A 13127-nucleotide genomic window follows, 5' to 3' on the forward strand; every position below is an offset into this window, starting at 1 on the left:
CGAAAATTCTCTTGTCAAATGCTCCTGGAATAATATTACACAGTTCAATGGCCGGCCTTCACATACAAATTATACGCCCTCTCCCTAATTCTTTACCCAAGTACAGTCATGCGTGCAGGTCCTGTCGGTACTGATGAGTTGCACAGACACATTCCGCACAAGCATTACCTGTGACCCAACAAGCAATTGCTTTGGGGGAATGAGGGACCGTACGTTTGATTTCATGACTGGGGGTACAACATGTACTAGTCGCCCTCGTCAAATCTCTAATGTATTTTGCACGAGTGTTTTCAAAGAAGCGTTAGTTTTCTTAGAGACTATGTGTACGGTAATACGTGTTTTCTATTTGAGTTTTTTTAGGCATTTGTATTTCAAAATACTACCCGACCCCCTTTGGAGAATAGTGAACTCTCCCTAAACTGGTTTTACTCGCACCCAGTGACCTTAAGGTCTTCAAGCTCCCGGCTACCGTGTAAAATCCAGGCAAGCAACAAAAGGTAGGTTTTCGCCAAAATTTCACATTTTCTGACTCTTTTTTTCGGCGGATGTTTGACGGGAATGTATCGTTTTTGTTTGAATTTGTTCAGATGGTAAATTTGACGTCTCTGACACGGTTCTGTCACCCAGTATTCTTGCTGTGCTACTAGATTTTTCGGTTACACCCAAAATATTCCCGCTCGAACATAAAACCGCACAGTACAAAACGCCCTTTCTACGGTATAAAACGTCCTGTAACGTGATATCCGTTCATTTTTCATGAAGTAAATGCATAACCGCACATATATCTGGGACGTATTGGCACTGATTTTAGAGCTATACGCGTTATTGACTGTATACAAAAGACAGTGGCACAAAGAATTATGTAGAAGGCCATCTTTCTTTGGGAAACGGTTTGCTCAAATTGTGCAGAAAAACAACCGAATATTCCTGCATTCTATCTTAATATGTTATCCGAGGACGCTTTATAAGCCATAGAAGAAATATTGCTGTCTTTATTATGCCAAAAAATAGGATTTTTGGACGCTTTTTCGTATTCATATTCTGGTAATCATGAAAGCGGTGGCGGCAGTAGTCATTTCCGGATGATCTAGGTGTAGTTCACTGACCCCCGCAAGGGGGCAAACGGGCACAGGAATATATGAATAAACTTTGCACCTACTTATGTTACAGTAATTTATACCAGCTCTTTGTCAAAGGCCTTCCTTTTTTTTAACATACTGTGTTTAACAATGTGTCAAATTTTTAGCATTTCCCCGTCTTAAACCGTGAAAATATACTAATCATTGTTGTGTTTTCTCAACTTTTAAGTGTCGCTGTTTTAAAGCCTCAATTCTATAATTCTTAAATTAGCTTCTATCAGTTTACTATGGATAGTAGCCTATTCCTGTTGTAATCTTTACTATAACGTTTTTCTAAATTGAATTCTGAAATTGCAGACGTTTTGAAAAACGTACGATGATGTACAGACCACTCGACGTAAACTACCCCTCAGCCATGAATACTTCCGTCAATAATGAGATTTTCTGTGGACCAAATTAATTACCCCGGAAGGCCGAAACGACAGCATGCGATTATCCTTGGTTTATATACGACCTAGCTGGAAATATACGTCCGTATGCAGCACAGTATGCCTTTTCTTTTTCGTCTTGTCATCATTTCGCTTCAAGCTCTGTTAGTCTATTGATCATGATATGCTGGCTTCGATAATTCAATACGTCGGTCGTTACGGATCGCTTAACATGATTATGCTAAACCGCATGCTTAGAAAATCAATCGATATTAGTTTCATGTCAAATAACAAATGTTATTATCTTCAAGTATCTTTTTAAAAAATCCCTCTGTAGGTAGAGGATAGTTCGTTTGATATCATACCTTATCCAATGCCACAAGCTACTAGTAGTACTTGAAAAAGCATCATGCTTCACCTCAATTGAAAAAGGCTCGCAGCTTTTTCTTATGCCGTTGTTTGCTTCAAACTGCCATTGAGGGATCCATTTATATTTGCAATGCATATGGATCTGTACATGTATATGCTGTAGTTTGAAGTAGATTTTATTATCATATCAATGTATATTTCAATACCCGAAATGTACAATCCAGGCAAAAGGCACTGCCGTGTTATTTATCAAATTCTAATTTGTAAATAAATAAATGCAAATAAATTGCAAATAGATTAATCATGATACGTGAAAAATGACGTATTCCAATTCATACCCAATTTCTATTATCTTACAGAGTACCAGAGTTATCAATCAAAGATTCCAGTGTTCAAATATTCGTTTTTTCAAGAGAACTATCGTAGAGTGGAACTCGTTGAGACCAAGCACAGTAGAAGCGCTAGCATCCTTAGCAGATTGCTTTAAACAATATCATTGCAATATGCTTACAGCTAAATATGCAACGGTTAGGTGTGACAGGTCGTTCGATGTAATATAACCAGCTGCTGCCGCAACGCTTTGAAGCTGGTGTGTTACGCCGAAGGGCGATTTATACAGATACAGATTTCTCGTATTCAGTAGCGGGCGGCCATATTGATACATGTAGCTGTGTCAAATACGTAATTTCAAATATAATTTGATATGGGAAGTTACTTGCTCCGCATGTAACGTTACCACTTTACCCTTTACAATACCACAAAAACAATGACGCATTAGATTGAATACAAACAAATAATGTACAAGAAACTCCACCCTTTTTTCAAGAACTGTCAATCAAATGACGTTTTTGAATAATTTATCCGATTGGAGCAGGTGATACCACAATAGCGCTGGCTCCACATGGAAATAAAGATAATGAATTATTAATGACGCCCTTTGGTACGATATTCTTTCCCTGCATTATTTCATATTCATCGCTGCTACTAGATCTGTGTATGAGGCCTTCCCGGTATTAATATTAGTATTGAAGACCCTGGTATTGAATTAATCTGCTCTGGATTTGGATCAAAGTGATCTACGAGAGAAACGAGAGCAAATCGCTCAGGTCTCCTACATGTAAGTGCCATTGTCCTTTTCCCTATAATGTTGACGTGGGGAGGGGGGCGTGTGTGCAGTGCGTCAGATTGTTTATGGTTAATTCTAGATCATCTTTTGTATTGGCTAACCTCCGACTAGAGTACAATAACATGGAATAAGCCATAATGTAGCATTTGTATAGTAGGAAGAGATTGTTTTTAGCCTAACATCGTGTACCGAGGAAACGTACATACAATGACCTCACCCTGACGAATAATACCAATGATTTGCATAAATTTCTGATAAGCGAATCATTAGCGCAAACTAGCGGTTTCTGTCTTTTTTCTGCTTTGCAACCTTTATTGTGATCGATAAATCCAAAAATAATATGTTTGTCCAAATTTTCTCCAACCTTAATGAATTGTAGAATCTGATGTGAATTTGTGCGGATAGAAAAAAAATGGAGTTAACGTTAATGTGGGGAGGGAGGGGGGCCTGTGTTGAGACGGTGCATTTTCCTATGCATATATGCAGAGCTCTTCACCATATCTATAGCTACCAGTTGTCTATTGTAAACACCACACGATAAATATGCACCACCTGGGACATATTGGGAGAATCATTATAATGTTATCTTGCTTCGTATCTTGTGCACACCCATATTGACCTTTGACCCAGATAGACGTCATAATACACCTTGCTATTAGCCCATTCGGCACAGATATCGTTTGTCCTTTTCGGATATTAAGACGGAGAAAAAATGATTCATTTCTATTTTGGGGTTTTTGTTTTTGTCGCATGGCCTGTAAACCGAATCATGGCGTAGCAAACCGGTTTCCTTGTTTTTCTAGCGTAAGGGTTATGGTCTCATTCACACATACTAGGGCGTACGGCGCCCTATTTCTATGTGCTATCGGTTCTTTATATTGTGCCAGAGGTGTGGATTTCCCTGTAAGAGGGGCAGTTCAGTACCAGGGACAGGGTAGGCTGTGTTAGCCTGGAGACTAGCCTTGTTCGCGTTGGCCCGGCTAGCGACGTTGGGAGCTGGCCAAATGCTTTAGCTAGGAAGGCTGGACTCCAAGCTATTAAAGGCTGCGTGTCATTATGATGCAATTTCAATAAATTTACATACATTTCTGAATTGTTGTTGTTTTCAATGCAGCTGTGTATTACGGACAACACTGAAGACCGGACATAATGGCTGAATCAGCAGACGAGAAGAGGCAAACTATGGTCGACCGGGCCAAGGTGCGTAGCTGTACAGAGAGAGCGCCCCCCCTCTCTCTTTCTCTTTCTTTCTTTCTTTCTTTCTTTCTTTTTCTTTCTCTTCCCGTCCCTTTCTCTCTCTTTCCGTCTCTCTCTCTCTCTCTCTTTCCGTCTCTCTCTCTCTCTCTCTCTCTCTCTCTCTCTCTCTCTCTCTCTCTCTCTCTCTCTCTCTCTCTCTCTCTCTCTCTCTCTCTCTCTAAGAGATATAAACAACAATGTATGGGTTGATGTTAGCCAACAATTACAATAAAACTTAGTTTTACTGAAATGATACCACAGACACGAAGAGCAACATTGAGAATATGTGTTTGTTTGGGTTGGTGTGTGTGTCGGTAGGTATTTGAATGCACTTTCAGCAGAGAACCAGGAAGTAAGTGGGAGGATGGTGGGAATGGTCACTTTTGCCAGAGTGGGAATAGATGGTAGAACTAGTCGTTGGTCATAATTAACAGTCTATTTCATGGGGTGATTGGATGCACAGTCAGTAGAGTGACAGAAAGTGACTGGAAAGATGGCGGCAAAGGTCAAACTTGCTAGAGTGACAGGAAGTACAGATCAGAGGTGGTAGAACTAGTCGTTAATCAGACCTGGCAGTCCAGGTAATGGTGTCATTTGAATGTCACAGTTAGTAGAGTGACAGGAAATGTGTGAAGATGACAGCAAAGGTCTGACTTGCCAGAGTGCGAGGAAGTACAGGTCAGAGGGGTTATATCTAGTCTTTAATCAGACCTGACAGTCCAGGCCATTTTAATGCACAGTCAGTAGAGTGACAGGAAGTGTGTGTGGGATGATGACCACAAATGTAAGACTTGCCATAGTGGCAGGAAGTACAGGTCAAAGGTGGCAGAACTATTCATCAATCGAACATGACAGTACAGGTCATGGGGTCATTTGAATGTCATAGTAGAATGACAGGAAGTGTGTAGGAAGATGGCCACAGAGGTCAACTTGCCAGAGTGACAGGAAGTACATGTCAAAGGTGATAGTCATTAATCAGCCTTGACAGTCCAGGTCATGGGGTCAATGGAAGAGTCTAGTAATTTTCGTTGTTTTTTTATCACAGATGGCGGAGCACGCGGAGCAGTACGAAGACATGGCGAAGTGGATGAAGGAGCTTGTAGAGATGGACGTGGCTCTGACCGAAGAGGAGAGAAACCTGCTGTCCGTGGCCTACAAGAACATGCTGGGCGCCCGGAGGTCCGCCTGGCGGGTCGTCAAGTCCTCGGAGGAGAAGCAGGCCGAGCAGGGACTGGAGGAGACGGACAACAAGCGGAAGGCGTCCAAGTGGTTACGCGAAAAGGTGGTCAAGGAGATGAACGAGATGTGCGGCGACGTCTTGGCGCTGATCGACAAGTTCCTCATCCCTAGAGTCGACACGGCGGAGAGCGAAGTCTTCTACCACAAGATGAAGGGAGACTACTACCGCTACCTGACAGAAATCAGCGAGGGAGACGAGAGAGAGGGTGTGGCGACGAAGGCCAAGGAGTCCTACGAGAAAGCGCACGAGAAGGCCGCCGGGCTGCCCACGACAAACCCCGTACGCTTGGGGCTGGCGCTTAACTTTTCAGTGTTCCACTACGAGATTCGGAATAACCCCGAAGAGGCCTGCCGGCTGGCGAAGGAGGCGTTCGACGATGCTTGTAAGGACTTGGACCAGTTGCAAGAGGACTCCTACAAAGACTGCACCCTGATCATGCAGCTACTCCGCGACAACCTCACACTCTGGACGAGCGAGCAAGAAGACCAAGGAGAGGACTAGATGGCCCCCCTCCCACAATTTCAAACTCATTTTGGAAACACAATCCTAGAAAGCCTTGAAGGCCTTGATTCAACGCCAACCCCTGGCAATGACTTATACCAGCATAATATTGTATTGCTTCTGTTTGGATGATAAAATTATTTTCCTTTTTTTTGCTTATTGACCTAAGTGATGACCGAAATGATGTTTGTAAACTATTGTTTGTTTTGTTTTATTATCCTTTTTCCTGAAATACATTCCGAGCACTGTGTACCCAGTACTTTCTTTATACCAGCTTCAAGATCTCCCACAAAAAGTACCTTCCGTGTATCTCGCTCTCTTTGTTTGTATCAGATGGTCACTGTGACAGTGTCTATCATTATCATGATTACACCCATTTTCATTGTTATTGGTATCTATTATCATTATCATCAATGTTATAAATCGTTATCGGCGTCCATTATTATCATTCATCAGTATGATTATCTTTACAAAATTATTACCAGAAGCGACTACCTTGTCATGTTTTAGGATTAAATTGCATACCGGAATATTATCGATACAAATAGTGCAAAAAAAATCGCCCACCTAAATAAAGCCAAGATACAGTCAATCCGATACGGTATAGGTGTTACAAAAGAGAAATAAAAGAATCGTGTAACACCAAAGTTTAGCAACCTATGCCAAAACGGTGAAAGTTTTTTTTTTTCAAATAATAAATGTGTCCTGATGATGTCATGGATGTGTGGTCGTTTTTTCTTTAAGTAGCCTGTGTTAAAGAATGTCTCGCTGTCCGGGTCTGAGGGCCCCCTCCCCCGTTAGCGCCATTTGAGATGCCCCTAGAATAAAATTTACCGTGGCCGACAGGTACAATGAGGAACACACACCTACTTTGGGTGTGCGCACACCTACTTTGGGTGTGCAGACACATACTTTGGGTGTGCAACACCTAAATTGGGTTTACACACACCTACTTTGGGTGTGCAACACCTACGTTGGGTTTGCACACACCTACTTTGTGTTGCCAAAGTAGCGGTGTGGACGCACTGCCAACGTAGCTGTGTTCGTCATTTCGGATGGTGACGTAAAGCCGGCGGCCCCGTGTATGAGGTCGAGGGAGCTTCAGGCATTAGCCTCAAGCGTCTATACCTCTGCACGTAAAAGAACCCAACACACTTATCGAAAAGAGTAGGGGTGACCCGGTGTGCTTGGCCAAAAACGCGAGCCGTAGCGAAGCCGCATTGCACTACCACTAGCTAACTTGAAAAAGCATCATGCTTCACCTCAAATGAGGATGCCTTGAAACGAAACGAATATTTCTATGTCTACATATATATGTATGTTACACTCTACTAATGTAGTAGAAATGTAATAGGAAAACAAGACATTTCAAACAAGACCGCAAACAATATCATGCGGGAAGGTACTTGCTTTGCATTTTTGCCATCATGTACCAGACTGCCCCGTTCAAAAAAAAAGGATGTCCCTATAGCTCAATCGTTGACCGGTTCGAACCCGGGGAAGGGCATCCTAATTGGAGCTGCATTCGTCTTTCGGAAGGGACTTAAAGTGGGGGTCCCATAATCGAAGAGGTGCATCAAGCACGTTAAAAGGGCACTACGTACAACAGCCTCATTACTCAGATTGTTACCATATTGCTGCACTTCAGAAGCATACAAAATAATGATGATAAAAAGCAATGACGCAAGATCTCTAAATACTAAAAAAATATAGACTCCGCCCTTTTTCTAGAGCTGTCAATCAACTGACGTTTCCGAATTATTACATCCAAGGAGGTTAAAATAACTTCCTTGTTACATCTGATTGGAGCAGGGGATACCACAATAGTACAGGCCACACATTGAGATAAAGGGTATGAATGATTAACGACATTCTTTGGTACGATATTCTTTCCCCGTCTTGTTTTCTCTACTGCGGTGAGATCTGTATATGGGGCTTTCCTGTAATACTAGTACTAATTACACTGTCTACGTCACTCAGAAGCAAGCTATGACGTTTATATCTCGCCACCCCCATGTCAAAGGTGAAACCTTGACATGTCAATCGTGTGTGACTCACAATAAGCTCCATGAAGTGAAAAGACAGGTAAGACCGCGTTTCATCATCCATGCAAGAGTGATTCCATGGCGGCTCAGCACTGAAATATCTCTAACATTGTCGTCCGATTTTTGCCTCACAGGTGGGAATATATTCACTGTACAACTTCAAGATCTCTCAGGTAGGCTTGTCACGCTACGTAGAAACTCAAAAGGTACTAGAATGTGTTCAGAAAGGAGTTAATTTGGAAGGAAAATCCAGAATACGTGTGTCATGGTGAGTTGAGTGGTGGGGTAAGTAGTGGGTGTGACCACTCGGTATAGTCACAGTTCTTACTTATTCCTGACGCCATGTAGGCACAAAAAGAAAGGTCTCTCATAGAAATAGTGTCTTTTAAAAGAGCTAACGTCAAGTTAATGTTATATGTTACCATGTTGTCATTGGGAGGGCTGTGATATTGTACAATGAGACCGTACTTTGTTCAAATACGTCGTAGTTGGACAAAGTATCTGACATATCATCATGGGTCCGGGCTCTATAACCATATCATAATATCATATCATATTATATATATATGATATATCCAGAGCTCTTCACTATTGTAACCACTACGTTATATATGTTATATTGTCTCATATCTAGTACACACCCAAATTTACCTTGACCTAGATAGACGTCATATAGTATACCTTGCTCTTAACCCATTTGGCATAGACATCATCATGTTAAGGAGAAAATTATAAGTTACACTTCCCTTTTTACCTCTATGAAAAAATCAGATGTAGTGTGTGTGTGTGTGTGTGTGTGTGTGTGTGTGTGTGTGTGTGTGTGTGTGTGTGTGTGTGTGTGTGTGTGTGTGTTTGTGTGGCTGGGAAAGTGAATAAAAGCATTTCAAAAACTAGGTAATTCATATAATTTATTTTTGTCTGTTCCATACACACCGGGGTATACCTCTACTTTTAAATCTTACTGTTGTGGGCTCTTTTTTCATGCTGGTGATGAATACATACATTACTGAACTGTTGGTGTTTTCAATGCAGTTGTGCATTACTGTAACACTGAAGACCGGACAATGGCTGAATCAGCAGGCTTGGAGAGGGACTTGCTGTTGGAGCTGGCCAAAGTACGTAACGTTTCAATTTGCAATGTGATGTTGAAAATATTGTTCTGGGCTTTTCTTTGTGTGTGATATGTGTATATGTGTTTTTCATCAACATACTATATTAGGTAAATCATAAAAGAGATTTAATAGACTTAATAGTAACAACCGGATACAATAAAACCTTTTTGATGGTACAACAAACAATTATATCAAGACTGGGGATGTATGAAGGGGTGAAGTCTGCCATCTCAGATTACTTGTTACCTTCATGAAAATGGAGGTATAGTTTTGGGCTTGTCTGTTTGTGTGCGTGTTTGCTTGCTTGCTTGCATTTTTTATATTTCCGAATTTTGTGGTCAGCATAACTCAAGAACCTCTGGATGAATTGTAGTGATATTTAGTATGTGGCCGTGGGTAGGTCATAGAAGGATGAAGGTCAAGATTGATTTTTGGCCCTCTGGTGGTGCGTGACATTGACTCTGAAGCATAACTGGAAAAGGACATGCTATGGTCTTGATATGTTGATTGCAGAAAGCTGTAGAAGTAAAAAGTGTAGTTTAGGTTTGGGGCCCCTAGCAGCTTGCTCTGGTAATGCAGTTGTGTTTTTTCAATGAGGATAACTGAATATATCTTTCCATGATATTCGGTATGCAGGTAGCGCAAACAGTGATCTACACAATAATATCCGAATTAGGACTTAACTTGCATGATTAATGAGGACAATTTATAATAGAAGTGTTTCCCATGAGATGATTTTGATACAAGTGACGTAAAGTGCTAGGAGGTGGAACATCTACAGATACCAATTATGCAAAAAAAGGGACTGGTTTGCATTAGCGATTTGCCTTAATTCTTTAGTAATGAATATTGGAAATAGCATACATTTGTCATTTGTAAGATAGTTCAAAGTAGACACCACTATGCATATATTATATAGATGTGTAGGTCATTTGCATATTTATGATTAAATTTAAACATGAAATTCGAATTCAGTCAAACAAAAAGGACTTTCACAAAAATACAAACAATATATTCAAACTTTGGTAGAGATGACCACCCTCTGAAATAGATTACAGTCTTATTTGTATCATCAATGAGACAAGATAAAACAATAACTCTACAAACGCTCAGAATATTTCGTGGAGGTATGAGGTCTCCGAACTCCTGTTCTTGTTGTTATTCCAGGTTGCAGAACAGGCCGAGCGGTATGACGACATGGTGAAGTATATGAAGGAGCTGACCAACAAGAGCGGAAAACTGACGAAGGATCAGAGAAACCTGCTGTCCGTGGCCTTCAAGAACGTGGTGGGCGCCCGGAGGTCCGCCTGGCGGATCGTCTCGGCCATTGAACAGAGGAAGGCCGACAAGGGTCTGGAGGAGTCGGACATCGGGCGTCAGGCGGCGAAGATGCAACGGGAGAAGGTGGAGACAGAGCTGAAGGAGTTGTGCGGCGACGTCTTGGAGCTCCTTGACAAGTTCCTCATTCCCGGAGTTGACGATCTGGAGGCCGAAGTCTTCTACCACAAGATGAAGGGAGACTACTACCGCTACCTGGTGGAAATCAGTGTGGGGGCTGAGAGAGATGATATGGCAGCGAAGAGCAAGGAGTCCTACGAGAAAGCGCAAGAGAAGGCTGAAGGGCTACCCACAACGAACGCCGTACGACTGGGACTGGCGCTTAACTTGTCGGTGTTCCACTACGAGATCGGGAACAACGGCAAAGAAGCGTGCCGGGTGGCGAATGATGCGTTCGATGCCGCGATATCGGAAGCGGACAACTTGAAAGACGACTCGTACAAGGACAGCACCCTGATCATGCAGCTACTCCGGGACAACCTCACACTCTGGACGAGCGAAACAGAAGACCATGAAGAACCAGGAGAGGACTAGATCGCCCCCCTCCCACAATTTCAAAGGGATTTTGGAAACACACCATAATCCGTACAAGCCTTGAAACTGTATTCTTACTACACTTTTAGGTCTTGAGTCAACGCCAACCCTTGACATTGACTTATACCTGCATAATACTGTATCGCTTCTGTTTGGATTATAAAACTATTCCTTTTTTTTTGCTTTTTGACCTGAATGATGGTCGGAATGATGTTTGTAAACTATTGTTTGTTTTGTGTTTTATTATCCTTTTTTTCTGAAATACATTCCGAGCACTTTGTACCCAGTACCCTCTTCATACCTTCTTTAAGGACCCCCACAAAAAAATAAATTTCTTTGCTTGCATCAGATGGGCCTGTGACAGTATCTAACATCACCATAATTATACCCACTTTCATTCTCATTGCTATCGGTATCAATCAGCATTATCATCAATCTTATGTATCGTTATCATTATTCATCAGTATGATCATCCATACTAAATTATTCATACCAGAGGCGGCCACCCTGTCAGTTTCTTGGATCAAAATTGCTGACAATGATATTATCAAAGCAAATATTGCAGAACACTCCACATTTTCGCTATTAGAACTAAGTTACAGTCCTTTCATGTATGGTGTATGGTGTTACTAAAAACCACAAATTAATCGTGAAACAGCAAAGGAGGGCCACCAATCTCAAACGATAAACGATTTTCAAAGAAATGAAAGTGTCCTAATGATGTAAAAGATTAGACGTGTGGTGCTTTTTTATGCCCCCCTCCCCCGTTAGTCGGGCGGGCCGCTAGGAGCGCCATTTTAGTCAGGCCAGTTTTGTGTACTCTCCGAGTAGAGGTTAGGCCCCAGCTTCTTTCGGGCGTCTTTTAAGGCGTTTTTATAAGGCTTTCTGGCCTAACATGACATCCAAAACAAGCCGTAGCCGAACCTCTGCTTGGATAGTAAGTTTTATGCATGGGGTACTGGCTCAGTTTTGCCCATGGTATAGATCTACAATTGTCTAGCATGTTGATGTTGGTTTATTATGTATGTACTTGGTTTTGGTGTATGGCTTTGCAGGAGCTCCTGGAATAAAATTACACAGTTTGCAAGCGACTCTTCAGATACTATTCAATCTTAAGTCTCTGGTTAAAGTAGTCTTGTGGTTAGGGCTGTTGCCTTAAAGGTTCTGGGTTCGAAACCCTAGCAGGCCCCGATGTTGTGTCCTTGGAAAGTCACTTTACACCTACTAGTATTTCTTCACTCGACTCAAAATGAAACAAACCAATTACCCAGACCAGTATGTTCCTTGCTTCGGTAAGGGACGTCCTCTCGGATGGGCGTTAGTAAGCCCCGTGTTTGACGAGAGCCCCATTCGGGCACGTTAAAATCCCAACGCATTTATCGAAAAGAGTATAGGGGTTCTTCCCGATGGAAGTGGGTTAAGCTGCAAGTCCCGGTTTAATCAGGGATACAGAAACATGCCTTGTGTGCTGGGCCTGGCTATAACCGGGATAGGGTATTTCCCAGAAGAAAACAGTTTTCCGTGCGTGTAGCGCTCGAAACCCAGCAGTTAGGGGAGTTAGGGCCGTCGACTATTTCGCGGGTTTCCTGAGGTCAGGGATCAAGCATTTTTTATTTTTACTTGACTAAAAAAAATGGCAGCTTAAGGGTTGACTGTTGCCATCTTATTCAAATCATCTTTCAGGGCAGCGAGTGTAGGATCCCCGGTTATAATGGGATGGCATCCAGGCTAAAATAATGACCACCCCTGGGTAAATATTTCGGACTGATTGCCAGTATTTACGTAATTGCTAATTGACGTAATTGCTGCCCCAAAACTACATGACAGTCCACATCATTCCCTACAGTACAATTCAGATGTTGTAAAAGTTTAACTCTGACATCAAAGACTCGAATAAAGGCATATGCCATGGCTGGTCACCGAATATGGTCACCGAAACGTTTGGTTGTGGTAAAAGAGTCTTTCTATTCAGTGACTTACTCTTTGTGTAAAAAGATAATTTTTAGTCAGTGACTTACCAACCTGATGAAACTATTCAGGGATTGACATGTACAGTTTCTGTAAGTTCCAAGAATCAACTATTTATCAGTAAAGAAGCACACACACTTCGCGTAATAGG

At 41.9% G+C, this 13127-nt stretch overlaps 2 protein-coding genes across 4 annotated transcripts; both read left to right on the plus strand.

Moving 5' to 3' along the window:
* Positions 1-366: 366 nt before the first annotated feature.
* On the plus strand, positions 367-6696 carry LOC136441653 (14-3-3-like protein 2). 2 transcript variants are annotated; one of them, XM_066438076.1, is made up of 3 exons: positions 367-497; positions 4117-4202; positions 5284-6696. In XM_066438076.1, the coding sequence occupies exons 2-3, from the start codon at positions 4152-4154 to the stop codon at positions 5977-5979; spliced, it is 747 nt and encodes a 248-aa protein (XP_066294173.1). In that variant the 5' UTR covers positions 367-497; positions 4117-4151; the 3' UTR covers positions 5980-6696. The 2 variants fall into 2 exon arrangements, with proteins under 2 accessions (XP_066294173.1, XP_066294174.1); XM_066438077.1 differs by lacking the exon at positions 367-497 and adding an exon at positions 2792-2993.
* A 1351-nt stretch (positions 6697-8047) lies between these two features.
* LOC136442010 (14-3-3-like protein) lies at positions 8048-12946 on the plus strand. 2 transcript variants are annotated; one of them, XM_066438602.1, is made up of 3 exons: positions 8048-8158; positions 9057-9139; positions 10304-12946. In XM_066438602.1, the coding sequence occupies exons 2-3, from the start codon at positions 9089-9091 to the stop codon at positions 11006-11008; spliced, it is 756 nt and encodes a 251-aa protein (XP_066294699.1). In that variant the 5' UTR covers positions 8048-8158; positions 9057-9088; the 3' UTR covers positions 11009-12946. The 2 variants fall into 2 exon arrangements, with proteins under 2 accessions (XP_066294699.1, XP_066294698.1); XM_066438601.1 differs by having other exon boundaries at positions 8058-8197.
* The last annotated feature ends 181 nt before the right edge of the window (positions 12947-13127 follow it).

This window comes from Branchiostoma lanceolatum, chromosome 9 (genome assembly GCF_035083965.1).
Source record: "Branchiostoma lanceolatum isolate klBraLanc5 chromosome 9, klBraLanc5.hap2, whole genome shotgun sequence".
Taxonomy (NCBI): Eukaryota; Metazoa; Chordata; class Leptocardii; order Amphioxiformes; family Branchiostomatidae; genus Branchiostoma; species Branchiostoma lanceolatum.

What these genes read in the sequence shown, in the direction of transcription:
- LOC136441653 (XM_066438076.1), top strand. Translation starts at nt 4,152, where the DNA reads ATGGCTGAATCAGCAGACGAGAAGAGGCAAACTATGGTCGACCGGGCC. An exon ending in CTATGGTCGACCGGGCCAAG is followed by an intron (nt 4,203 to 5,283) that starts GTGCGTAGCTGT and finishes TTTTTATCACAG; the next exon opens with ATGGCGGAGCACGCGGAGCA.
- LOC136442010 (XM_066438602.1), top strand. Translation starts at nt 9,089, where the DNA reads ATGGCTGAATCAGCAGGCTTGGAGAGGGACTTGCTGTTGGAGCTGGCC. An exon ending in TGCTGTTGGAGCTGGCCAAA is followed by an intron (nt 9,140 to 10,303) that starts GTACGTAACGTT and finishes TTGTTATTCCAG; the next exon opens with GTTGCAGAACAGGCCGAGCG.